The 27,337-nt window shown below is 38.6% G+C and overlaps 1 protein-coding gene across 4 annotated transcripts in view; it reads right to left on the bottom strand.

Annotated features, from left to right (window-relative positions):
• The window catches only part of LOC126262995 (mitotic checkpoint serine/threonine-protein kinase BUB1-like), a 245,335-nt gene that overhangs the window by 70,025 nt on the left and 147,973 nt on the right, over positions 1 to 27,337 (bottom strand). For 2 of the 4 annotated variants that reach the window (XM_049959949.1, XM_049959950.1), the window contains exons 11-14: positions 23,821 to 24,086; positions 9,033 to 9,178; positions 2,895 to 3,301; positions 981 to 1,153 (exon numbers count right to left, since the gene is read on the bottom strand). In XM_049959949.1, the coding sequence (XP_049815906.1) occupies positions 981 to 1,153; positions 2,895 to 3,301; positions 9,033 to 9,178; positions 23,821 to 24,086 (992 nt within the window). The remainder of the gene's footprint in view (positions 1 to 980; positions 1,154 to 2,894; positions 3,302 to 9,032; positions 9,179 to 23,820; positions 24,087 to 27,337) is intronic. The other 2 variants (XM_049959951.1, XM_049959952.1) reach the window with 1 other exon arrangement.

Below are 27,337 nucleotides of genomic sequence, written 5' to 3'. Positions count from 1 at the left end.
GTGAGCCATCAGACCTACGTTCCACAAGGACATCAAGAAAGGGTAGTTTTCCACCTTTCTCAGTCTCCATGGTGAAAAGAATGTTACTGTGGACCGAAATTAGATGTAGAAAAATCTGTAGCTGTTCCTGTCTGTGTGGCCAGATGACGAACGTGTCATCCATGTAGCAAAAGAAGCATACAGGTTTCACTTTGGCGGCTTCCAGTGCTTCCTCTTCGAAACTCTCCACTAACAGGTAGGCCACCACTGGGGAGAGCGGGCTGCCCACGGCTACTCTGTCAGTCTGCTCGTAGTATTGACCATTGAAGACAAAGTACGTAGATGTTAACACGTGCCTGAACAGTTGTGTCAGTTCAGGCCCGAATTTCTCACTGATTAAGTGGAGAGAATCTTCCAGCGGGACACGTGTGAATGAGACGACATCGAAGCTGACCATGATGTCGGATTCTTGTACTGTCATCTACTTCAGGCGGCCAATGAAGTCTGTCGAGTTCCAGATAGGGTGCACACATCCGGATCTGGCTGGACACCTGAGAACCTTGGATACAGCACATTCGCCGGGAAAGCCTCAGGTCACAAATAACTCAGGTGTTTACGCACTGCAAAACAGACAAGACCCAATGCCGCGAACCTGCCAGCACAGGGGGGTCTTAAAAGAAGGGCAAGAGCATTGACACAAGACAGGTCTTCATCTATTGTTTACTTTCAAATATTTTCAATATTTTTATGATAATATCTGTGATAAGGCACACCTGCCTTTCTCTTTAAGCTACACTCTGGTACCTAAGCATTACTTCAGTTACTGAGAATCTGGTTTATGCACATGTGCAAACAACTGTAATAGGTATTATCAATAAATGCAAATCATCGGACTGAAATATTTCAAACGTAATTACAAATTGAACAAGCCATTCAGTGCGAGCATATCATAAGGACAACTATTAAGATAACATAAATGCAAGGAAACCGCTTCTTCTTACCAGATTTTTGCCTTTTATACGATGCTGAATTTGGTCTTCAATATATGCTTCCCAAAGCCAGGATGGCTTCTGAACCTTCAGAGCTACTCTTTCACCATAATTATCAGTTGCACACAGTATTCGAGCATAAGAACCTTTTCCTATCTCTTTTATCACTTGATAAATATCATTATCTGAAAATCAGAGATGACAAGTATTACAACGGAGAAAGAAAAGATAACATACATGTAGTTCGCTGCATGTTTACATTTAATTGTACAGTCTTGTGAAATTTTCAGATTCAGTTTTGAAATATGAATAATCAGCTTCAGCAGATAATGCTTCATTCTTGACTGATTCATGTCAATTCCATGAAGAAAGTTAAAGATGGTTTTTATAAGAGCAGTAAAACATGTTCTTTGGAGAACAGTCCTTTCTTGTTTCTGTGTCTCCTAATGAAGGTTCCAAATCTAGTGTCTGTGACTGTTATTCAGTTCAGGCTGTGCCAGTCATATTTTCTCTCTTTTCAGTAGTTAGTATGTTAGGCACTTTTTGTTTCAAATAGGATAATATTAAAAGATGTATTTCCAGATGTCTAGCATAGCTGGTGTTTACATTTTTCTGAACAATATTTCAAAGGATGACCTACTTATCTTAATAAGCCTCTGTGAGAAATACTGTTAGATTTATCTGCCTTGTGCACTGCATTATCAGACTGAGCTCATCTAAGGCGAAGCACTTTAATTATATAGACATGTTAATGAGTATATGTTGAAATAAAGTGTCATGTCATTACATTAAAACCACTGTTACAGGGCGTTATACCACAACATGAGCCTCAGTTTTTGTCTTGTTTAACATATTTTAAGGTTATCAGTTTCACTTCCCAAAATTTTTCAACTCGCTTTTGAATGTACAAGTACACATTCTATTAGTATTAAAACTTAATTGTCTGTGAAATCTCAATGTTAATTTCATGTTTAATGTAGTTTTTAAATGACATTGTCCTTCTGTTGTGTTTCCAGTTGACATTTTCACTATTCTGTAATCTCAGTGATTATTTGTGTAAATTTAAAGTAGCACTACATTGCCTACATGTTTCTTAGTTCCCCATGTAAATTGTTTGTATTCTCTGTATGTGAAGTTACTATATTCATCAATGACCAATTTTGTGTACATTTTTTAAATGGCAGTCCATTGCCTATTTTTTTTCTCCAAACTACATATTTATTAAGAAAAATGACTTGTACTATATCATGTGTACTTTGTACAATATGTGATCCACAGGATAAATAAATAAATACAAATACAATGAGTTCATGCAATGGAACTGAATGGACCAGTATTAAGCTGTACATAAAAGATGTTCTGAAAAATTATCAGCTGAACTGATTAAAATATCCAAGCTACTGTGCAGTCGGTCATACATGTCTATCACAAAGAAATCAGTTTTTTCTGCATAGTGTTCTCTTTCTTCTTTCCCTCTAATTGTGGGCAAAGCATTCAAGGAAGTGGTGTAGTAGCCTGAAGTAGTGGCTCACCTGGAGAGCAATGCATTCAGAGCCATGTAAGGTGGCAATAATAGACCAGCAAGTTTGTTTCATGAATTCTGTCAACTATTAACATGAAAAGGGTGCAGTAGTATGCAACTCACAAATTTTCACATTTCGGTGAGATTGCAGAACCGACATAATCTCTAAAAAGGTAACAGAATTATGCCAGTAAATGTGGTAATTCTTAGAGAGACTTCATATACCATTTGTCACATCTAATACGTTCACCAAACATTGTGCTGAAACTTTTGACAAGAATTATTAGGACTAATGAACAGTTAGTTTTTGAAATAATGACTGTTAGAACCCAGTTGGACTGATAGACAAGACACTGAGTGGAATAAAAAATAGGACGTGAACTTTTATACTTTAGAAAACTTACCGATTTTAAGCGTAAATGGAAGCCTTATCCGAGGGGTGGGTTTGCATAGAACTTTTATCCAGCCTCCGTTATTTCTCTCCACAAAGCCAGAGTACTGTAAAAGCTGGCTGATCAAGACATCATCAAATGGATTTATGTCATCTCTGACGTCTCTATAGGAATGTCCTAGATATAATTCTCTGCTCTGAGAGTTATGCCGTTGCTCTGTAATAGGGCAGACATTTTGTACCTCGCTGACAGCATGTGATTTATTAATATATGCTACATCCTTTAATGGATTCAGTATCTCTTTGCTTTCACTACTGACTGGATGTGATGTAAAATTTGCCTCTTGCTTAATTTCTTCTGCCATATTTCTCAGTTTTCTTTCTTCACTAGTTCTTGCATGAATTGGGGGATTTCCAGTGCTATGAACAAGAGAGAGACATTTATATTAAAATTTTATAATGCCTAAAACATAAATGTGTATAAATTTTGAGAACTAATAATAAATCTTGAATACTCAGCTTAAATATTTGAGGAAGCTCATCAGCTTGTACTACTGGCTACAAATCAAGGAGCATCTACAGGCTGTTTCTCAAAGCTATTCTGGCCCATTTGCAGTGCATATTTTAAATAATTGGTGACACAGGCATGTGTTTTCACTAAACATATTAACACTACATGAAAAATATAAATTAAGAACTAATATAACTAACCTAATGAACACACACAAAAAATCTACACAAATCATAGCCTACTACGCTGTACTGACAGATGGGAAACCTACTCCTAGTGTTCCTGTATGGAAGTTGGAGCATACTTCTGGGCATGGTCATCTCCCTCACCACAAGTGCTGCTCCCTCTTTAGTTTAAAAAAAGATTATGTATTTAAATTTTTGTTTGTTCGTAAGTAAATCTCTGCAGTCATGGTACACACTGACATCCCTGCACCACAATACCACAGCTTCCTGGTAGAAGAGCTAAAATGAAATGGCAAAGCCAATTTCCATTCCATTAATAGCTGTGCCTCCAGTGGCGTGCTGTGGTTTTGTGTTGGGGGAATTTCAATGTGTGCCAAGTCAGCAGGTTCATATCTGTAAACAGAAAAAAATTAATTACATCAAAAGGAAAATTGACATAAGAAAACAAACTAAGAAACAGAATTGTTAGTTGATTCTCACAGGAGGTGGAATATCAGCAGTGCCAAATATACAACACTATCCTAGCTTTCCTGTTTTGAGACTGTGGGGAGTAACAAACAATTGGGTGCCTCTCATCTTTGGGTCCGAGAGACCTGCCCTTCCTTTTTATCTTTCCCTAACCTGTCCCTCTGTCTTCCCCAAGGAAGAAATTTTAGTTCCCAAAATTAGGATAGATTTGTGTACTTTTGTCTGTACCTATCTGCAGTGCAGGTATTACATCTACTGAAGATATGTATTGATCAGAAATTCTGTCTCATAATTCAACAAAAAAACTCTACCATCTGGTGAGCAAGATGTATGAGACAGGATAAATTCCCTCAGACTTCAAGAAGAATATAATAATTCCAATCCCAAGGAAAGCAGGTGTTGACAGATGTGAAAATTACCGAACTATCAGTTTAATAAGTCACAGCTGCAAAATACTAACGCGAATTCTTTACAAACGAACGGAAAAACTGGTAGAAGCCGACCTCGGGGAAGATCAGTTTCGATTCCGTAGAAATGTTGGAACACGTGAGGCAATAATGACCCTACAACTTATCTTAGAAGAAAGATTAAGGAAAGGCAAACCTACGTTTATAGCATTTGTAGACTTAGAAAAGCTTTTGACAATGTTGACTGGAATACTCAATACTCTCTTTCAAATTCTGAAGGTGGCAGGGGTAAATTACAGGGACCGAAAAGCTATTTACAATTTGTACAGATACCAGATGGCAGTTATAAGAGTTGCGGGACATGAAAGGGAAGCAGTGAATGGGAAGGGAATGAGACAGGGTTGTACCCTCTCCTTGATGCTATTCAATCAGTATATTGAGCAAGCAGTAAAGGAAGACAGCAAAGGACTTGGAAGAGCAGTTGAACAGAATGGACAGTGTCTTGAAAGGAGGGTATAAGATGAACATCAACAAAAGCAAAACGAGGATAATGGAATGTCGTCGAATTAAGTCGGGTGATGCTGAGGGAATTAGATAGGAAATGAGACACTTAAAGTAGTAAAAGAGTTTTGCTATTTGGGGAGCAAAATAACTGATGATGGTCAAAGTAGAGAGGATATAAAATGTAGACTGGCAATGGCAAGGAAAGCGTTTCTGAAGAAGAGAAATTTGTTAACATCGAGTACAGATTTAAGTGTCAGGAAGTCGTTTCTGAAAGTATTTGTATGGAGTGTAGCCATGTATGGAAGTGAAACATGGACGATAAATAGTTTAGACAAGAAGAGAATAGAAGCTTTTGAAATTTGGTGCTACAGAAGAATGCTGAAGATTAGATGGGTAGGTCACATAATTAATGAGGAGGTATTGAATAGAATTGGGGAGAAGAGGAGTTTGTAGCACAACTTGACTAGAAGAAGGGATTGGTTGGTAGGACATGTTCTGAGGCATCAAGGGATCACCAATTTACTACTGGAGGGCAGCGTGGAGGGTAAAAATTGTAGACGGAGACCAATAGATGAATACACTAAGCAGATTCAGAAGGATGTAGGTTGCAGTAGGTACTGGGAGATGAAGAAGCTTGCACAGGATAGAGTAGCATGGAGAGCTGCATCAAACCAGTCTCAGGACTGAAGACCACAACAACAACAACAACAACAACTTTTTTATATGGTAATTAAAGCTTTATTACTACACATTGTACAAAAAACATTGATCACATCGAACCTGTGAATCTATTGAATTCTTACAATAAAGTAGAAGAGATAGGGTCTGCAATGAATCAAAAGAATTCACTTGTAACAATTTATTTAGGAATAAAGGAGACGACTCACCAAAAGGCAGAAGTATTGTGTCATCGACAGACACAGAAGCAAAAGGTACAAAGTTTGGCTACCTTTCGGAATGCACTTCCTTTTTCTAGCTCTAGGAAAAACATGCACACAGACAGGCACACACCTGTCTCCCTACATTGTACTCAGTCAACTGTCAACCCTTTACTGGCCAATGGCGAGTGTGCTGGGGTTAGATGGGGTGGGGTGAAGGCCAGAGAGAGGCGGAAGGCAGGGAGGGGTTTGGGGGAAAGCATCTAGCAGCATGTGGGAATGAAATCGCGTGCCCAGCCATCTGCCACCTGCCCCCCTAGCTAGCCCACAGACAGCTCTTACTCTTCTACAAGCCGCCCCCCCCCCCCCCCCCCCCCCCGAACACTTACTGTGGGCCCGTAAAGATCTGGCAGTGGACTGAGCACAATGCACGGAGACAGAGAGGTGTGTGTGTGTGTGTGTGTGTGTGTGTGTGTGTGTGTGTGTGTGTGTGTGTGTGTGTTCCTACAACTAAAAAAAAGAAACTGCATTATAAAAGCTAGCCAAGCTCTATACCTTTTGTTTGTGAACCTATTGAGCACACAGTGCTTCTGCCTTTCGGTGAGTTGTCTCCTTTATTCTTAAATAATTCATAATTTTCAACGAGAACTTTCCATACATTATCACTTGTTACAGTGGTTTTCGCAAACTGAGGGGGAAAAGAAATTATAAAAAGGTAATAACTTGTAAATATAAAAAAACGTTTACACAAAATTGGGAATATGACAATGGAATATACTGTATTCTAGACAGAATACAAACAGCAGAGATAGAACAAAGAACAATATGGAAATCATCGTTGATCTTTTTTAGTCATTATCTTGTTCCTATCAGAGGAGTTTATAGTAAACGAGGGCCTTTAAGCTACCTAAAAGTAAATAATCAACCATATTAGGGAAAGGATAGACTGCTACTCACTGTAAAGATTACTCGTTGAGTTGCAGAAAGACACAATGAAAAGACTGTTACACATTATGGCTTATGGCCAAAGCCTACACACACATATATTCACACAAGCAAGCACATCTCATGTGCACATGACTGCTACCACCAGCAGAGTGGACTGGAATGCTACTGCCACTTGAATAGAAACCTAGGTTGGGGTGGGGAAAGGAGAGGGATAGCAGGGTACAGGAGGGGGAGGGGGGAGACAAGAATGCTGTCTCATGGGGTGTGCAGGGACTAGATGGCAGCCTCATGAGACTGCCAGGCACAGTGCCACAAACTGAGGTGTGGAGGAAAAAAACATGGAGCGGGAAAGGAGATGATCACGGAAGATGAAAGGATTGGGGTGAGTGGGGGTGGGGAGGGAAGCAAATAGTGAGGCTGAGGGGATGTGAAAGGGCTAGATGAGAGGACAGAGGGGGCAGAAACTGTTGGATGGGGGATGTGGGGACCGTAGGTTGCATCAGATTGAGACCTGGATAATTTTGCGAGGAGAGAGTGAATTGTAAGGATAAATGCCATCTATGCAGTTCAGAAAAGCTGTTGGTGGAGAGGAGGGTACAGATGGCTTGGGTTTTGAAGCAGCCACAGAGGTAATGCATGTTACTTTCAGTTGCAAATTGTGCCACTGTGTGGTCTACTTCACTCTTGGTCACAGTTTGGTGATGGCTGATCACCCAGGTGAACATTTCATTGGTAGTCATACCAATATAAAAAGCTGTGCAATGGTTGCAGCAGAGCTGGTATTTAACATGGCTGCTTTCACAGGTAGCCTGCTCTCTGATTGGTAGGATACGTCTGTGACAGGACTGGAGTAGGAAGAGTCGGGTGGGTGCATTTGGCAGGTCACCTGGGTCTTCCACAGGGATATGATCTCTGTGGTAAGGGGGTGAGAGGAGTAGGATGCTGTGGAGGTTGAGTGGGTGACAGAACACGACTTTAGGAATGGTGGGAACTTGGGTACTATGTCCCTCATCTCAGGGCATGATGATAGACAGTCAAAGTGCTGAAGAAGGACATGGTTCAGCTGTTTCAGACCAGGATGGCAGTGTGTGACAAAGGGCACACTCTTTTGTAGCTGGCTCTTGAGGATGGTGGGAGGATTGGGGTGTGTGTGGGGAATTGTACACAAAATATATTTGCAGTCTAGCTCTGGAGAACAGCACCTGCCTATGAAGGTCTTGGCGAGACACTCAGCATATTGGGAAAGGGGAGTGGCCAACCAGTATGGGAGCGACTGTTTGGTGTGGAAGGGATGGCACTTGTTAAAATGCAGGTACATGTTGGGTTTAATGTGGATAGAATTGTGGACCGAGCCATCGCAGAGGAGGAGGTCAAAGTCCAGACTGGTGGCACACTGGGTTGAGGAGGACCAGGTGAAACAGATTGGAGAGAAGTTATTGAGGTTGCAAAGGAATGAGTATAGGCTGTCTTAGACCTGAGTCCAGATCATGAAGATATCATCAATGAACCTCAACCAGGCAAGGGGTTTGGGAGGGTAGGAAGATATCCTCTAGATGACCAATAAACAGGTTGGTATAGGAGGGTGCAGTGCGGGTGCCCATGACTGTGCCACAGCTTTGACCTTCCCTTCAGAGGAGAAGTAGTTATGTGTTAGGAGAGTCAGGTGCAGCTTTTTATATTGTTGTGCACATATGAAAGTTATCCTCACAGCACACATGGCACTCCCAAAATTATCCTGGTCTCAACCTATGGTAACCTACTGTCACCACATCCGCCACTCAACTGTTTCCACCCCCTCTATCCTGTCACCTCCTTCCTTCACGTGCTCTTGCCCTCACTGTGTGCCAACATCTGCTCATGCACCCACCCATCCTTTCCCATTCTTTCCTTTTCTGCTCCCTGTTCTTTACCCCACAGCCTACCATGCACTGCTGCACCTGGCAAGCTTGCCAGCCCCTGTGGGCCCTGCCAGGCAGCACTGTCGTCTCCTCACAACCATACCCCACTATCCCTCCCCATTCCCCGTCCCACTCCAGACTGCTATCAGCACAACAGTCACATTCTGGTCTGAGATGCTAGTGATAGCACTCGTGTATACGTGTGTGTGTGTGTGTGTGTGTGTGTGTGTGTGTGTGTGTTTGTGTGTGTGTTTCCTTTGCTGAAGAAGGATTTGGTCATAAGCTATGAGTAGCAATTCGTATTGTTGGTATTTCAACCTGGAGTTGACATTATTTAAAAATAAACTATTACCTTTTTGTCCTGTTGCTATTTGCCAAATGAAATATAGATTTTCGAGCTGGTGTTGATGAAAGTAATGTATGAGCGAACATCTGTGAAGAACAGGTATCTGAGAAAAGTGCACTTTGTCTTGGCTGAAGTTCAAAATAATCTTTGTCCTGTAAAATAAAATACATAAACTTGTATTACAATAATCAAAATTCCAGGCTGTAAATACAGACAAAGATGAGGAAAAGTAATTGACACTTTGTCTGCTACAGACACATTTGCTACACACTGGCTCACATCTCGATGGACAAATACAGAAGAACTGCCAGTGGAACCTGCATGTGCTGAGTATTTCTGTAATGCCGAGTTTCTCAGAGTTTTGTTACTGCTGGGGCAAAATAAATACTGTTACTGTGGAAGTTATTTTGATTCTTACAGTTTATGGCCTTGAATATTCTGAAGAGATGTACCACTGCACAGATGTATTAAATGCATATCACAACTGAGCAGAATTATGAATTTTAATCCACCAATAGTTCTGACACAATTTTAGAGGGCCACAATAAAGTGACAAAGCTCTTTGGATTCTAAATTAGCATTCCTTTTTGGTTAGCCATTCATAGCACCTGCTGCTCTACATGTAGCTTGCACTGTAGTAAAATGTGAATAAATCTATTAAATTATGCTTACAATATAACAGAGGGAAACATTCCACGTGCAAAAAATATATCTAAAAAGAAAGATGATGAGACTTACCAAACAAAAGCGCTGGCAGGTCGATAGACACACAAACAAACACAAATATACACACAAATTCAAGCTTTTGCAACAAACTGTTGCCTCATCAGGAAAGAGGGAAGGAGAGGGAAAGACGAAAGGATGTGGGTTTTAAGGGAGAGGGTAAGGAGTCATTCCAATCCCGGGAGCGGAAAGACTTACCTTAGGGGGAAAAAAGGACAGGTATACACTCGCACACACACACACATATCCATCCACACATACAGACACAAGCAGACATATTTAAAGACAAAGAGTTTGGGCAGAGATGTCAGTCGAGGTGTAGCAGGCACCCTCCCACCACCACCTACTTCAGTCCTGTAACCCGGAAGGTGTTCACGATCAAAGGCAGAGCCACGTGTGAAAGCACCCACGTGATTTACCAACTGACCTGCCTACACTGTGATGCATTCTATGTGGGAATGACCAGCAACAAACTGTCCATTCGCATGAATGGACACAGGCAGACAGTGTTTGTTGGTAATGAGGTTCACCCTGTGGCTAAACATGCCTTGGTGCACAGCCAGCACATCTTGGCACAGTGTTACACCGTCCGGGTTATCTGGATACTTCCCACCAACACCAACCTATCCGAACTCCGGAGATGGGAACTTGCCCTTCAGTATATCCTCTCTTCTTGTTATCCGCCAGGCCTCAATCTCCGCTAATTTCAAGTTGCCGCCACTCATACCTCACCTGTCTCTCAACCACTTCTTTGCCTCTACTCTTCCACCTCGACTGACATCTCTGCCCAAACTCTTTGTCTTTAAATGTGTCTGCTTGTGTCTGTATGTGTGGATGGATATGTGTGTGTGTGCGAGTGTATACCTGTCCTTTTTTCCCCCTAAGGTAAGTCTTTCCGCTCCCGGGATTGGAATGACTCCTTACCCTCTCCCTTAAAACCCACATCCTTTCGTCTTTCCCTCTCCTTCCCTCTTTCCTGATGAGGCAACAGTTTGTTGCGAAAGTGTGTATATTTGTGTTTGTTTGTGTGTCTATCGACCTGCCAGCACTTTTGTTTGGTAAGTCTCATCATCTTTCTTTTTAGATAAATTATGCTTACATTTTGATAACCCGTTATGGGATACTATTTGATGATATTATGTATTAATTTGGGTACATGACAACTAGATTTTTAGCAACCATACTAAAATCTTTTGAGATGAGAGAGGTTAATGGGGATAAAATAGTAAAACTTCAACACACAGTACTATTTGATGTGAAACATGTAACATTTCATTACTGACTAAAAGTTATACTATAGTTTACTTTGCACTCTGTGTCATCCAAAGTATACTGTTTTGTCACATACAGATGAGTAAAATATCTTGATGGTCTGTGGTAGTGCTTTAATACAATCCAATTCAAGCCATAGTGATAACTTGTTCATTCCAATTTTGTTGAATCCTTATCCTGCAACAAGTTGGGTAACTTCTCTTCTCGAAATACGAGGGCATTTCAAAAAGTAAAGATACAATGGCTCGCAGTCCTTAAATAGAACATTTATTTAGAAAACGTCAGTTACATCTTATTAACTGGATTATTTGTTATTTCTTGACATAATCAGCCCCGTTATCCAAATATCTGTTAAGTCGGTGCACAAGCTTTTGTATCCCACAGTCATAGAAGGTTGCTGCCTGTTGTCGGAACTACATTTCAACTTCATCTTTGATTTCTTCATCACCGTGGAATGATTTTCCACCAAGATGTGACTTCAGGTAACGGAAGACATGGAAGTCGGTGGGCGCAAGGTCCGGGCTGTATGATGGATGACCCAATACGTCCCGTTTGAATTGTTTGAGTAGTGCTTTGGTTACGAGCGCTGTGTGAGGCCAAGCGTTGTCATGAACCAAGCGGACTCCACTTGTCAACATTCCCCTGCATTTGTTTTGAATTGCCCTTCGAAGATGTTTCAAAGTCTGGCAATATGCAGCAGCATTAATTGTCGTTCCAGGAGGCATAAATTCCAACAGAAGAATGCCTTGTCTGTCCCAAAAAAACAGAAGCCATGATTTTCTTCACTGAAATCGACGTTTTACATTTCTTGGCTTTTGGTGAATTCGAAGGCGCCATTGCATTGATTGTTGCTTGGATTCAGGTGTATGGTGATAAACCCACGTCTCGTCACCTGTCACAATGTGATCAAGGAACTCATAACCTACTCCAGCATAGCGTGTGAGGAAGGAGAGTGCAAAGCCCATCCTTTTCTTTTTGTGTTCTTCCGTTAACAGTTTTGGAACCCAGCGCACACACAATTTCCTGTACCCTAACTTAACAATTACAATGTCATAAAGAGTTGTCATTGACACCTCCAGTATGATCTGAAGCAATTCTTTCAATGTGAGACATCTATTCGCATGAATTGCTTCCTCCATTCTCCGAAGAAGGGCATCAGAGATCACAGATGGCCGACCTGTTCTTTGCTCGTCATGAACATCGGTCCTACCTTCAGAGAAATGACACCATTTCGTTAAATTTTGTTGATTCATAATGTTCCCATAAACAGAAACAATTTCTTTGTGAATATCCGCAGACCTTTTGCATGAAGAAAACGTATGACGGAGCGCACTTCGCATTTGGCGGGATTCTGAATTGGCGCAGCCATTTCAAACACGACCTACTCCAACCAGAAGCAACGTTCAAATGCCGAACGACTGTGAGGAGAAAGTTAACGGTTTAAGGTTAACACCAGTGTTGCCAACTTGCTCACCAAAACTCTTCTGTTCCTCTGGTGTACAGTGTATCTTTACTTTCCGAAATACCCTCGTAAATTCGCTGGATGTGAATGACTTGACCTCAGCTGTATTAGGTATAGATGTACTACCTATTGGTGACATATGAAAATAAGTCAGTGACCTTTTCTTGGTACGTGATACATGTTCATATTAATTGTCCACTGTATCAATATATTTCTTTCATGGCGGTGTTTACACATACCACACATTTGTTCAATTTTTGCATGTCCAGACCATTTTCACAGTAACAGCACATTTGAAACCGTATCAATTTTAAACTGGGGCTTAAACCCACAGGTTCCATGCCTTGAGGCATGCATGATATCCAAGGAGAGCACAAACTGGTTCGGGTGGCTTCATACGTTACTTGTTCCTTACACTACTGAGTACTTAGAGACAAGAGGGCAGACTGTCCATCTGTAATATGTACACTGTGGAAACAAGATGATGACACAGCTTCAGCTGTTCTGTTTGGTGGCATGTAAATGGGTTTCAACTAAATTTATGTGCATTATAAACAGACGATTGTCTGCGACTGAGCTTTATTTAATTTAGTGATATTTGGTTACTAGTTTATTTTATTTTTGATAAATAATTTATGAAAGAAATCTGTACATGCTTCAATGTCCAACCTTTTAAAACTTAATGTATTAAGACAATAATTTGCAATAAACAAACAAAGTGTTTTAACATTATGTTAAGCTGTATCAAAAATAAAGGTATATTTATTTAACTGAGACAATATATGCACTATATTTAAATTTTTGTGATCTGTGTAAGAAATGTATATTGTAAAAACTCATATGCCCAATATTTGTGTTTGTCGGCACACTAATTTGTTTGGAGATTAGAGATTAGATTAATTATTCATTGCATAGATCGACAAAAGAGGGGATCCTTCTGGGTGTGGAACATGTCAGATAAACACATTACAAAAATGTAATTAGAAAAACTTGAGTTTCATTAATCTTAATGATCCTCAGTCAATAAATGGTAAATTATGTACATGAATTAAAATTAAACTTCTAATATTTACAGGTTTAATACTTACATCTGCTTTCATTAAATCCAACATTAACACAGTAGCTAGTTACTTGGGTATTACAACCAAGTATTGTCAAAAATTAAAGTAAATTATTCATTTCAATGATCCTCAGTTAAGAACAGTCAAATTATGTACAAGATTTAAAATTAACCTTCCACTATTTACAGACTTAAGACTTACATCTGCTTTCCATTCATCCATCATTCACACAGTACGTAGTTAATTGGCTGTTACAACCAAGTATTGTCAAAAATTAAAGTATAATAAATTTTCATTCAAATGGTCCAATGCACTTGTTGAGAAATTCATGGATGGAATAGGAGGAGGAGGTCACCAAAAGTTCTTTTAAATTATGTTTAAATTGTGCCTTGTCTGAAACTAAACTCTGGTAACTTATTGAAAATATGCGTTGCTGAATACTGGACTCCTTTCTGGGAAGAGTAAGTGATTTTAAATCTTTATGTATATTGTTCTTATTCCTAGTATTGATACTGTGTATTAAGCAGTTAGTTGTAAAAAGAGATGTATTATTTACAACAAACTTCATTAAGGAAAAAATATACTGAGAAGCTCTGATAAGTTTGCCCAATTCTTTGAATAGGTTTCGACATGATGTTCTTGGATTTACACTACACATTACTCTTATTATACGCTTCTGTACTCTAATAAAAATTTTTTCTCTGGTTGTGGAGTTACCCCAAAATATGATACCATATGACATAATGGAGTGAAAATAAGCAAAATATGCCAGTTTTTTTTCATATTTATATCTCCTTTGTCTGACATCATTCACATTGCACAAACAGACTTGTTTAGGCACTTTAGCACTTCGTTAGTATGTCGCTCCCAACTGAATTTATTATCAAGTTGTAATCCCAAGAATTTTACACTCTCAACTTCTCCTATGTCCATGTCCATGTCATCATATTTTATACACACACTAGACAGAAATCTCTTGGAAGTTCTGAACTGCATATAGTGGGTCTCTTAAAAGTTTAATGACAGTGAATTGGCTATGAATCACTTATTAATGTCAGTAAAAATTTGATTAGCTTCCCTTTCTAAATTTATATTTGATTTACTATTTATTGCAATGTTTGTATCATCTGCAAATAAGACAAACTTGGCATCTGGTAATGTAACAGATGATAGGTCATTAATTTCACAAGAAAAAGTAGTGGACCTCGTATGGAAGCTTGAGGAACACCACATCTAATTTATTCCCAGTCAGATGATGTCTGATTGCCTACTGCTAAAGTGTTACGTAGACACCCTTCGTTCTCTATTAGTAAAATATGACTGAAACCACTTTGCAGCACTACCAGTGATGCCATAATATTTTAATTTACTTAAAAGTATATTGTGATTCACACAGTCAAAAGCCTTTGACAGGTCACAGAATATGCCAGTAGCATCTAAGTTGTTGTCTAATGAATTAAGGACATTTTCACTGTAAGTGTAAATAGCCTTCTCAATATCAGAACCCTTAAGAAACCCAAACTGTGACTTTGACAGTATGTTATTTTCACTAAGGTGCTTAAGGGGACCATACCCTGCCTATCTAACCCATGTTAATTTAGGCAAGTATTTGACCCATTTCTGAAAAAAACTATTTGATGCAGGACCTTAATATTTTTACTGTATGTTACATGATGCTAATAGAGTCAACTGTATTAAAATCTACTTTATCCATTAAATAGTTTCTAAGAAATACTTTTTTAAATTCAATAACAAAAAATATTAAGTTTTTTTCTGCAGAAAATATTTTTTGTGAACATCCTGATGGGGGAATATTAATGAATGTAGTACCAGAGGTGGCTTTTTATGTTATGCAGAGTCTCTGAAAATTTCATTCATTTATCTATGATAGTTTCTGATATAATGGGGCGTATGTAGTGAAAATTTTAGTTTGCGGGAAATTGACTATAAAGAAAAAACTTTTGAAATTTGTTACTTACAGTTAATTAAAACTGTCCTGCTGCATATGATGGCCCTTCTTTGGCCTCTGGCAGGTCTCCCAGCTTCTTTTTCACTTTCCTGGATGTTTGTCTTGCTTTCTTGGCCATATTTGATGCAGACCTGTCTGCATCGGCTATCCTCATTTTATCGCAATGTTGCAGCCCAGTGATCATATTTTCACCAGGATTAATTCCCAGCTTTTTCAGTACCCAATACTTTCCAATATTACCACAATTGAATGTAATAACAGCGTCATGAACTCCTAGTTTCATTGTATACATGCCTACAAATACAGTTTTAGAAAGGCGGTTCCAAATTATGCTGTTGAAACATTCATTTGGGTTCTGTGTCTGCCCATGCAGACATTTTCTTAGGTCAGGATGAGCCAAGTCTCTTAAAATAGGTTTAATTGTTGAAATAACAGCAGCAGGAAGAGAATGCTGGTGAGAATAAGATTCTCCAGTTGCCTGAGCCCTATTGTATTTGCACCCACCACGAATTTTCTCCCGATGGACACAATCCATCGCACGGCTAATCATCAGTACAGGACTAAGGGAAGAATATGGCCCAAACATCTCTCTGCTTGCCTCCAGATTTTCTTTATTTCTCCTAATTGCCTGCCCGTAGTATACCCGCAAGTTTTCTATTTCAGTTTTAGTTAACCGACCCTGCCCGGTCAACAATTTTCCATCTTCTCAATTTTTTTCCTCTCGTATCAACAGTTAGTTTTCTCAGCCTTGTTCCCAAACGTTTTTGAACATGGCCTGCACATTCTATTTTGCTAATAATGGCTTAGAGTTCACCACTTTATTGTATGCCTTACTGTCACCATCGCCCAAATATTTGGTGTACCATATGCCTCTTGTTTCTATGGAGCAATGAAATATTTGTTGTACTACATGAACTTCCATACCACCACTTGTTCCTCTAAAATTAGTCACACAGTTGTGTTCTTTATGTTCATTGACTTTACAACACTTGCAATATTTATACATTATCTCCACATCTAACACTTTACCGGTGTCTACACTTGTGGCAGTCACTACTCCATTCAGAGAAGTATGCCCTCTTTTATGCCAACTTCCATCAAGTGCAACTGCAATATCTGAACATCCATCATTTTCTTCCACTGCTTCCCTAGCAGCTAGTTTCACGTTTTCCTCACTGACCTCACATACGGCTTTCTCTAATATTGAAGTCAGTTTTTCAAATTTATTTGGTGGTTGATGTAAGTTCATCACTGAACAAAATATTCTCCCTGCAGCCATGCCCTTGCCAATGGATTTTAAGGCATAAACTAATCTAGTATTGATTTCACAAGGGCCACTTGCATCTGGTTTTGAAGAACTCATAAATGAAATCACAGCTAAGTATTTAGTGCAAATTAAATCCAAAGCCACTGCTAGGCCTTTTCTCCCACTGGCACTCTCACAAATTTTCACACTCTGTGACTCACCACACTATCTACATTGTACAAATTTAGAAATTGCATCTGATAATATTCTCAAATTTATAATAATGTTACTGCACGCCTTGTCACTTACAGTAAATTCATTGTAACTCTCTTGAAATTGAGAGCTGCTTTGATGATGCACTTGGTGAAGAATTACAATTAGAAATATCGTTGCCAGGCGACATAACCTCTTGTACAGAAAGCTTTCTAAACTTGTTTCCTCTAGATTGTCGTTTCTTGAAAATGCCTTTACGTTTCGTCATCTTCAATAAACACAACAAAACACACGTAAACAAGAACTGCAAACGAAAGCATAACAACTACTCGGAATCACACTTGAACAAAACTAACCGCGTGTTTGAAAGAGTGTTGTTTACAAACAGCAGAAACAAAAGAATACCGACCATTGCATTCCAAGGATGGGCATGGCACATAAACACACATGGTAGGAAAATGCTCTTTAAATGCTCGAAAAACATTTTTTTCAGCAAAATCCTTTTCAGAGTACTTAAATAAAACTTTAATCTATCAAAATATGATGAAAAGCGAAAATCAATTTTTTTCAACCTGAACCACGGTTTGGTCTCCTTAGGTAGAAGCTTGAACATAACCTTTTCAAAGATTTTTTAAAAAGCTGGCAAAAGTGAGATCAGTCAGTAATTTGACAGCATATCTTTGTCCCCTTTCTTGTGGAGAGGTACAACTTCAGCATATTTAACCCAGTCCAGGAATGTTCCTGTGATAAGTGATTGATTACAAAAATAATATGACTAAGCTCACATGAACACTCTTTTATTAACTATGTTGATATGTTATCATCACCACTAGAATGTTTTGATTTCAAGAACTTTATCATGGATTCTATTTCTTTGGGTGAAGTAAGTGTCAATTCCATTTTACTGAGATTGTGTGTGTGCACTGGTCTCAGATATTCCATTGCATTATTTACTGAACCTGACAACCCCATGCTATCAGTAACAGAGACAAAATACTTGTTTAGATGGTTTGCAACACAACATACATTTGTTATCAGGGTTTCAGTTATTTTTAGAGCTATTTGTTCCTCCTCATTTCTGGTCCTACCTGTCCCTGACTTAACTACATCCCATATTGTTTTTATTTTATTGCTGGATGTATTTATCTTCTTCTCATAATGTAGGTGTTTAGATATCTGGATAACCTTCAATATTTTGCAGTAATTTTTGTAATGAGCTATAATGCTAGTATCAAAGGTGTCCCTACATATCAGATAGAGTTTCCTTTTTGTCTCACATGATATCTTTATCCCTCGTGTGATCCATGGTTTCTTATTAGACTTCTGCTTAATTTGAGTTACCATCAGGGGAAAACAATTTTAAAATAAGGTGCTAACTTTATTAACGAATGTTTTGTATTTTCCATTTGTGTCTTGGATGCTGTAAACATCCATTCAATTAATTTCTTGGAGCAATCTCCTAAATTTCTCAGTTTTTGACTGTTTTATTGGCCTTCTGTACTCAGTTCTGATAGATGTTTTACCCTGACAATTTTCAAAATTTAATGTTAGGTGTTGCATGTCATGGTCAGATAGCCCATTTACTACTGGTTTTGTAATGTGGCTTACTTGCCTAGAATTGTCTATAAAGATACTATCAATGGCAGTCTTAGAACATTTGTATACCCTAGTTGGGAAATTTACAGTAGAAATTAAATTGAATATTAAAATAACAAGCAACCACTAGTTCTTTGTTTTTTAATTTTAGATGAGATAATAAATCTTCAAGAACGTTTATAGATAGGGTTGAAATTTCTTGAAGGTGCTCCGTATACGGCCACTATTATAAAGGACCTATTACGAAATTCTATCTCTGTTGCACATGCTTCGAAGTGCTGCTCTAAGCAAAATTTATTAATGTCAATATTCTGAACTTTAAAACTGTTTTCAACAAATGTGGCAACTCCTCCTTTCTCCATATTTTGTCAACAGAAGTACGAGGCTATCTTAAATTCTGTAAGGTTTAACATATCTATATACCAGTGGTCACATGATGTTCAGAGAGGCAGATTATATCAACTGGGTTTGATGACTCTAATTCACCAATGCACATAAGTACTTCATTAATTTTACTTCTAAGCCCTCGAATATTTTAATGCACTACAGATAGCTGGCATTTCACATTTACCGAGATGAAATCGGGTGGAAATAAAATTTCTGCTGATTGCTGCAAGTTTTTAACCAACCAGCTGTGTTCGCTGATCCAATGTGCCAGGATTATGCTGTTTGATTTCTTTCTCAAACTGAAGGTTCATTTCAATCTTTACTTCTCTTAGAACTTGACTTCATTCTGTCCAACCTATCCTTAAAAAGGTGCTGCTCCAACACCTATGACCACTGGTCAAAGAAGCTTGAAAGTAAGACATTTGAAGAGTACCAATACTTTTACACTTAGTGATCCAGGCCCATAACTGATGAAGTTAAAAACTTTCTTATTTCATGTATATTTTTAATCGAGTTTTATAACAGTATAAGTTTAATTCCATCTTTCTTCTGCAGACCCCAACTCTTAACAACTAATATCTGTGTGATAAGCCTTGAACATGGAACAACACATAACTGGATTTATATCTGGTATCTCAGCTCATTTTCTGTTATGGTTGAAATAAAAGTCTATGCTTTGTTTTACAATTCTTGGACTGTTTATAATCATCACAGCACCTATATTTCTTATACCAGTGACAGATGAAACTACTACTGATATTTTTTCACCCTGCTAAATGCACAAGCATTTTAAAAACACATGACAAATAGTGAAATGTTTATACAATTTCACTTGTTTAATCACTAACCCATCTGATCTCAGTAGCACATGAGACTTCTAAACAGTTGCAAAGTTTTAATCTGCTCAACACACTGCGGCCCCTTAATTTTTTTCACCATTTTTCTTGTCAGTATTTTCCGTCCCAAGCATTTTTGTGTTTTTATAGGTGGAAACATCCTGTGTCATATGCAGTTTTGAGATTGTGCATAATTTCCTGCAAATAATACTACAGATAGTAGTTCAGAGAAAGAAAATTAGTGTTTATATGTAACTTCTCAACATACAATATGTCTGTTCCCACAACATTCTATTCTATGCAGATAGGGACAGATAACTGATTGTGCTTTAACACACAGGCATCTGAACTCTGAATGAGAGCACACATAATTATGTCTACAGCACACATGAGACAGCAAAGCAACAAGAGTAGACATCTAGAGCACTGGATGATACCGTGATAAGCATGACGGCACACTTAACTTGCCCAAAGGACCTAGGTAACCATACAGTACAGCGAATTAATACTTTCGCAATATCCTTGGCTGGAAAGAAAGTGAGAGAGAGAGAGGGAGGGAGAGGGAGGGTGAGAGAGAGAGGGGGGGGAAGGGAGAGGTGGATGGGGGGGAGGGAGGGAGGGGGAGAGAGAGAGGGAGGGAGGGGGGAGGGAGGGTGGGGGTGGGGAGTGGCGGATTCATGCCACCCAAGAATAAGCTGCAACTAAGTGACTGCTTGTTGTCATTGTTGTTGAGGTCTTCAGTCCAGAGACTGGTTGGCAGCAGCTCTCCATGCTACTCTATCCTGTGCAAGCTTCTTCATCTCCCAGTACCTACTGCAACCTACATCCTTTTGAATCTGCTTAGTGTATTCATCTCTTGGTCTCCCTCTACAATTTTTACCCTCCATGCTGCCCTCCAATACTAAATTGGTGATCCCTTGATGACTCAGAACACGTCCTATCGACCGATCCTTTCTAGTCAAGTTGTGCCAAAAATTTCTCTTCTCCCCAATTCTATTCAGTACCTCTTCATTAGTTACGTGATCTACCCATCTAATCTTCAGCATTCTTCTGTTGCACCACATTTTGAAAGCTTATATTCTCATGTTTCACTTCCATATAGGGCTACACTACATACATATAGTTTCAGAATAGACTTCCTGACACTTAAATCTATACATGATGTTAACAAATTTCTCTTCTTCAGAAACGCTTTCCTTGCCATTGCCAGTCAACATTTTATATCCTCTGTACTTCGACCTTCATCAGTTATTTTGCACCCCAAATAGCAAAACTCATCCACTACTTTAAGCGCCTCATTTCCTAATCTAATTCCCTCAGCATCACATGATTTAAATCAACTACATTCCATTATCCTCGTTTTGCTTTTGTTGATGTTCATCTAATATCCTCCTTTCAAGACACTGTCCATATCGTTCAACTGCTCTTACAGGTCCTTTGCTGTCTCTGACAGAATTACAATGTCATCAGCACATCTCAAAATTTTTATTTCTTCTCCATGGATTTTAATTCCTACTCTTAATTTTTCTTTCGTTTCCTTTACTGCTTGCTCAATATACAGATTGAATAACACCAGGGATAAGCTACAACCCTGTTTCACTCCATTCCCAACCACTGCTTCTTTTTCATGCCCCTCAACTCGTAAAACTGCCATCTGGTTTCTGTACAAATTGTAAATAGCCTTTCACTCCCCGTATTTCACCCCTGCCACCTTCAGAATTTGAAAGAGATTATTCCAGTCTACATTTTCAGAAGCATAATATGGATGAGAATTTTAATACGCAGAAAATGTTTCATAAGGTATATTAAAATACTAACATTTCCTTGTTAGAAATCAGTAATACACTACTCTTACAAGTAATGATATAAATGTTAGAAATACCAAAAAAGAGGTGCGCACGTGGAAAACAGTTGAAGTAAATCATCAAGGAACATAAAGGAAGGAATTTCAAGAAATCTAAACAATTCTCTGTCTAAAATGAGTAAGTATAATGCCTCTACAAAATACCCATTAGATTCTATGTCGACTACACAACACAACTGACCTCCCCTTACCTTATATTTATCAAGAATATCTATTGCAGTTAATTTTCCAAATGATTAGAAAACAGTAAAGATCACTTTCAGTTATAATGAGGTTAATAGTGTGCTTCCAGATGTTATGACTAGTTGTTTCCATGTTATGCACAATATTTTAATGCGTGATCCAGCCGTCTTCTTCAGATGCTGCAAGTTTAATGGTTATGTGTACTTGCTGCCTAGACTTGAATCTGAGTGTGAAAAATTGTCAGTCTCTCATAGCTATTTAGAGCAGAGTTTTATTTCTGATGTCCACTACACCCTTTGATGCTCTTTTGTTTTTCAGAACTCGCACTCATATTCCATGAAATACAAATATTCTCAGTGTTTACCACCTCTGGTGGATCTGATGGCCAGTGATATTTTTATAAATTAAATGCTGGACCCCAAGCATGACTGAAATTGACATCCCAGAAACTTGGTGTTCGAACCATGACCCTTGTCTCATCGTATTCCATTACATGATTATATTCAAGGCAGTTGTTAGCAACAGCTGGTTAGCTTGATTATTTTAGGCTGGGATACCGCTGATGTTCCTTACATCTCTCCTCGGCTGTTCTCATAGCTGAACCCCGGATGATAACAGATGAAAAAAATTATAGATCAGCGTCCAAAATATTTATTGCAAAATCAGTAAACCTATTCAAAGTTTCAACTGCATTTTGTTCTGTGGGGGGAGATAAAGTATTCTGAAAACAGTTTGCTCTTTACACAAAGAAGAATTTGCTGACAGGAGACACCACTGAACAAAAGATACTGCCTTTCTGGATTTCAAAACCTGTGTTTCATACTGAGCTATAATGTTAAAGTATCAAAGAATATTTTTCCAACTGTCTGACTGGCTTGAAGAATCTGTAATTGTTGGAACCAAGTACGTAGTGTCCACGACAAGTACTCATCAAAAACATAGTTAACACTAGGTGTGATCTGAGAAAGTGAAACATATATGCTAATGTTCTAAATGTATATAAGCAATTTATAAGAGCACAAGTACCAAACATATATTATTATTATTATTATTGGTAAGTGCTGTTTTTATTTTAATTAAAAGTGAGGTGGCTTTAAAAATAAGTAAATTTCTAGACTGTCACAATGATTAAGCATCTTAATTAACAATGGTATGAAGTTACCCTCTGTCAAATAATGCACAGTGGTTTGCAATACATACACATATGTGTCAATGTTTGTATGATATTAGTTAAGTCTTTGGTGAAATACAAATAACGGAAGGAGGTAACCACTTACCAAACAGCACAGCTGTTGGGCAGATAACAGGCACATAAAACTAGGATGTTGGTGAACTTCTGGATAATATCCTCCTTCAATAACAATAAACACACACATATACATAAGTGTGTGTGTGTGGGAGGGGGGGGAGGGGGAGAGAGGGGGGAGAGGGAGGGGGAGAGGGAGAGGGAGAGGGAGAGAGAGAGAGAGAGAGAGAGAGAGAGAGAGTGCATGCTTATGATTAGTTAGCTCCAAAGAAGAACATTTATCTAAAAGCTCAGCAACACCTTCTGTCGAATTTCAAGTACTACAAGATGGAAACATTAAACTTCTCTGGAGTTGTACACAAGCACAGATGTAAATTGTGAATGCTGCATCACCTGCTAGTAAAATGGTGTAACAATTCCACAATATTATTAGTTTCTTCTTGCTCAGAAAGTGCTGATTCTGTAACTATATATTCAGTTAACGAAATGCAGTTCCAGTTGCAATAAGAACTTTAACAAGTCAATGACCAGATTTTGATGTTGCTTCTCTACAGCACAGTTTGCAACTACATTTAAAAATTGCCTAATTTAAATGCTGTAACCAGTTATCGACATAGTAAATAAAGTTCCAATTAGCAACTAGAAAGGCATTTCATTAATTTCACAGTAACCACTCACGTGTCATGAAAGCACTACTTTTCTAATTGAACAATCGACGCTGATTTAAAATACTTACAACATACATGGTATCCACGCCACCAAAGCCAGCAGCGTGGGCTCGTGAACATATTCTCTGCATTAGATGATCCTGTACCTCAGGCTCGGCTGGAGGAAGCATTTCACATTTGTTCAGACTTTCCAGCATTCCACCTTCATTTTCCTTATTTTCAGTTCCTTTCAACTGTTCTATTTCCTCACAGGTCATCCCTGGAGATGGAACAAATGGTATTTCGTACTTAAAGTGATTATTGTCTTCCAATTTTTCTTTCAAGTCCTCAGGCTCTAAAAGTGCAGCAACAAATTCAGTACGTAAGGCTTTTTGCGAGGGTTTCATAAAGTCAATTGACATGTAAAACTGTGGTAAACAAATGTCGCCCATGCCTATTACAGCAAAAGAACACATAATCATCTAATATAAAGCACTACACCCCTATATAATGGAACAATAAATGTATTAAAAACATATCAAACCAAGTACAATGACTACACACACCAACTGAAATTTATGCCAAAGATATTTGGTAGATGGTCTAATGGTAAACCGTGTGCCTGTAAACTGGAAGGTCACATGATTGACTCCTGGTTGGACTACAGCACATTTCATTCTAGTAAATAAAATATTTTTCTGTTTTCTTTTTTGCTGCTACTTGTTCACACAGTAAGTTTGTAAACTGAACATTGAAGCATTACAAAATGTTAGGAAAATAAAAGAACAACAAAAAACCTTTCCTGTTATTCTAATGTATTAAATATGTACTTGCAGTGCACCAAATGTTGATGAACCCTTGCTGATCTCCTGAGTTCAGCATATGTCCTTTCAATCTGCGTATAATCAGGTTCAGTCCGTGAAGTATCCTGGAGACGGCTTTCATCCTGTTTAACTGCTGGTTCATAAGGCAGTCAAATTAAATGCCATTTGTCTTCATTTCTCTGTTGCCTACTATTCTTCAAGATGCTACATTTTTTGAGTAGGTTTTGATGCCTTTCGGCCATTCCAGTAGATATTACATAATGCACAGCATATTTCCCAGCTCTATGATTACACTGCAATACTCTATGGTGATCTGCTTGACAAAGTGATGAATTTTTGGCATACACTCGATCACCAATATGGAACTTCGAACTCTTCTTTGGCTATGTCCCTCTTTTGATGGAAGGACCAGTGACAATTTGATCTTTGGCTGACAGCCACAAAGTAATTCTTCAGGCTTTCCCGGCGAGGCATTGTCATGTTGATTAATCAGGTTTCTGCCAGTTATTTGCATCATATTTGCGATGCTCCAAAAAACGACCAGCTTTGCGAAAGAAGCTGTGACACTTTCTACGCAACCCACCCATCATGACAATGACTGGTCGCGTACAGCGCAAGCTGTGGCTGCTCTGTTCGGTCGATGGGACTGGTAAGTACTGTACCATCCACCACACTCCTCGGACTTAAGTCCTTGTGACTTTGACTTGATTCCGAAGATGAAGCAATCAGAATTGTTCCAGAGATTCGACAGGCAGTAGACAGCTCCATTTGTACCATAAACAGAACAGGCTCTGCTAACTGTATACTATGCCTTCCACATCAATGGCAATGGGCTCTACACAACGCTGGTGACTACTTTGAAGGACAGTAACAGGTGCAAACATGTAACTCTTTTGTATCAGTTGTGAATAAAGAGTTACCACTATTTAAGTTCCAACCCTCGTATATTTGTCTGCTGTAAACAAGGCTAGTGGATGTGATGGAATTCCAGCTGAGTTGTTCAAAATCACTTGAGAGAATGAGGTGAATATGTTGCACTCAATATGTCAGCAACTACAGAGAAGCCAACAAGGCCAAAAGACCGGAAAAGTACAATTTTCCTCATAATTCCAAAGAAGGGAATTTCTAAAGAGTGTTCAAATTAAAGAACAATTGCACTTATCTTACATGCTAGAAAAGTCAAGGTTAAAATCTTACAAAATAGTTTTCACCAATACACAGACCGAGAACTACCTGAAAAACAAGTTGGATTTCGTAGCAAAAGTGGTACCAGAGATCAACACCCAAAAGATTTTGAAGAAGGCAAGAGAATTCGAGAAAGATGTTTATCTCTGCATTACTGGTTGTGCTAAAGCCTTTAACTGAACAGACCACAATAAATTATGGGAAGTACCATACTCAAAAATGAAAGTACCAGATCACTGATTCACATCACAGGAAATTTATGCTCTGATGAGATAGCTACAATGAGAACCTTACATGGAGCAAGATTGAGAAAGGAGTATGACACGGCTGCATGTCATCACTTTATTTATTCAACCCATATGAAGACGATATTATGAGGAATGTTGCATTAGATGAAGAAGAAATTGGAATGAACCTAGTTGAGATAAATACAAATAATTTCAGATATGGAGAGGATACCATTCTGATGGCAGAAAGTGACAAAGAGTTAAAGATCCTCTTACTGAACAGGAAAAAAAAAAAGATGCAAAGGATGAACTAATGTCACTTTATGACTTGTACGGGAAGAAAAATGATGGAGGTAGTCTCTATGTTCAATTAGCTCAGCTCACAGATTTCTGATGATGGCAACTGCAGCCATGAAATCAAGATTCTTGTTACTGGGTAGAAAGGCAATGTCCAGCCTCGATAATGTTTTAAGGAGTAGAGGCGTAACAGTAACAAAAAAGATCTATAAAGTAAGGGCTTTCCAGTTGTAATGCACAGATGTGAGACCTGTAATATAAGAAAGGGTGAATGTTATAGAATAGATTCTTTTGAATACTGGTGCTGTGCAAAACTCCTTAAGAGTTCTATGGACCACAAGAAGAATGAAGAGGTCGGTGTTACTGGAAATAAAACTAGATTGCTGCTTGAAAGGTCCAACCTTTGGGCACATCATGAAAAGACATGATTTGCTGGAAAAAAAGCATAATGCTAGTGAAGATCTGAGGCAAAAGAGCAAGAGGAAAGCAAAGGATGAGTCGGATGGCATCAAAGAAATTATGGATTCCAACCAGGAAAATCTCCAGTAGACAGTGATGTGCTTTAGCATATGGGGTCATGGAGAGTCGGATTCAACTCAATGAATAGAGAGAGAGAGAGAGAGAGAGAGAGAGAGAGAGAGATATTTTGGCTAACAACATAAAATTCTTTTGTTGTTGTCATTGATGCATACCATAACAAATAAATACTAGAACCTATGACCTTGTGGAAGCCTTCTATAGCAAATTTTGCTTGAATGCCTTTATTGTCATTCTCAATGGAGAGAAGTCTTCTGAATTAAGAGTGATTTCAGGTGTGACACAGGGGAGTGTCGTAGGACCGTTGCTATTCACAATATACATAAATGACCTTGTGGATGACATCGGAAGTTCACTGAGGCTTTTTGCGGATGATGCTGTGGTATATCGAGAGGTTGTAACAATGGAAAATTGTACTGAAATGCAGGAGGATCTGCAGCGAATTGACGCATGGTGCAAGGAATGGCAATTGAATCTCAATGTAAACAAGTGTAATGTGCTGCGAATACATAGAAAGATAGATCCCTTATCATTTA

Source organism: Schistocerca nitens, chromosome 6 (assembly GCF_023898315.1).
Source record: "Schistocerca nitens isolate TAMUIC-IGC-003100 chromosome 6, iqSchNite1.1, whole genome shotgun sequence".
Classification (NCBI taxonomy): Eukaryota; Metazoa; Arthropoda; class Insecta; order Orthoptera; family Acrididae; genus Schistocerca; species Schistocerca nitens.
The sequence above is the reverse complement of the archived record's forward strand: the minus strand, read 5'-3'. Positions and strand labels throughout refer to the sequence as shown.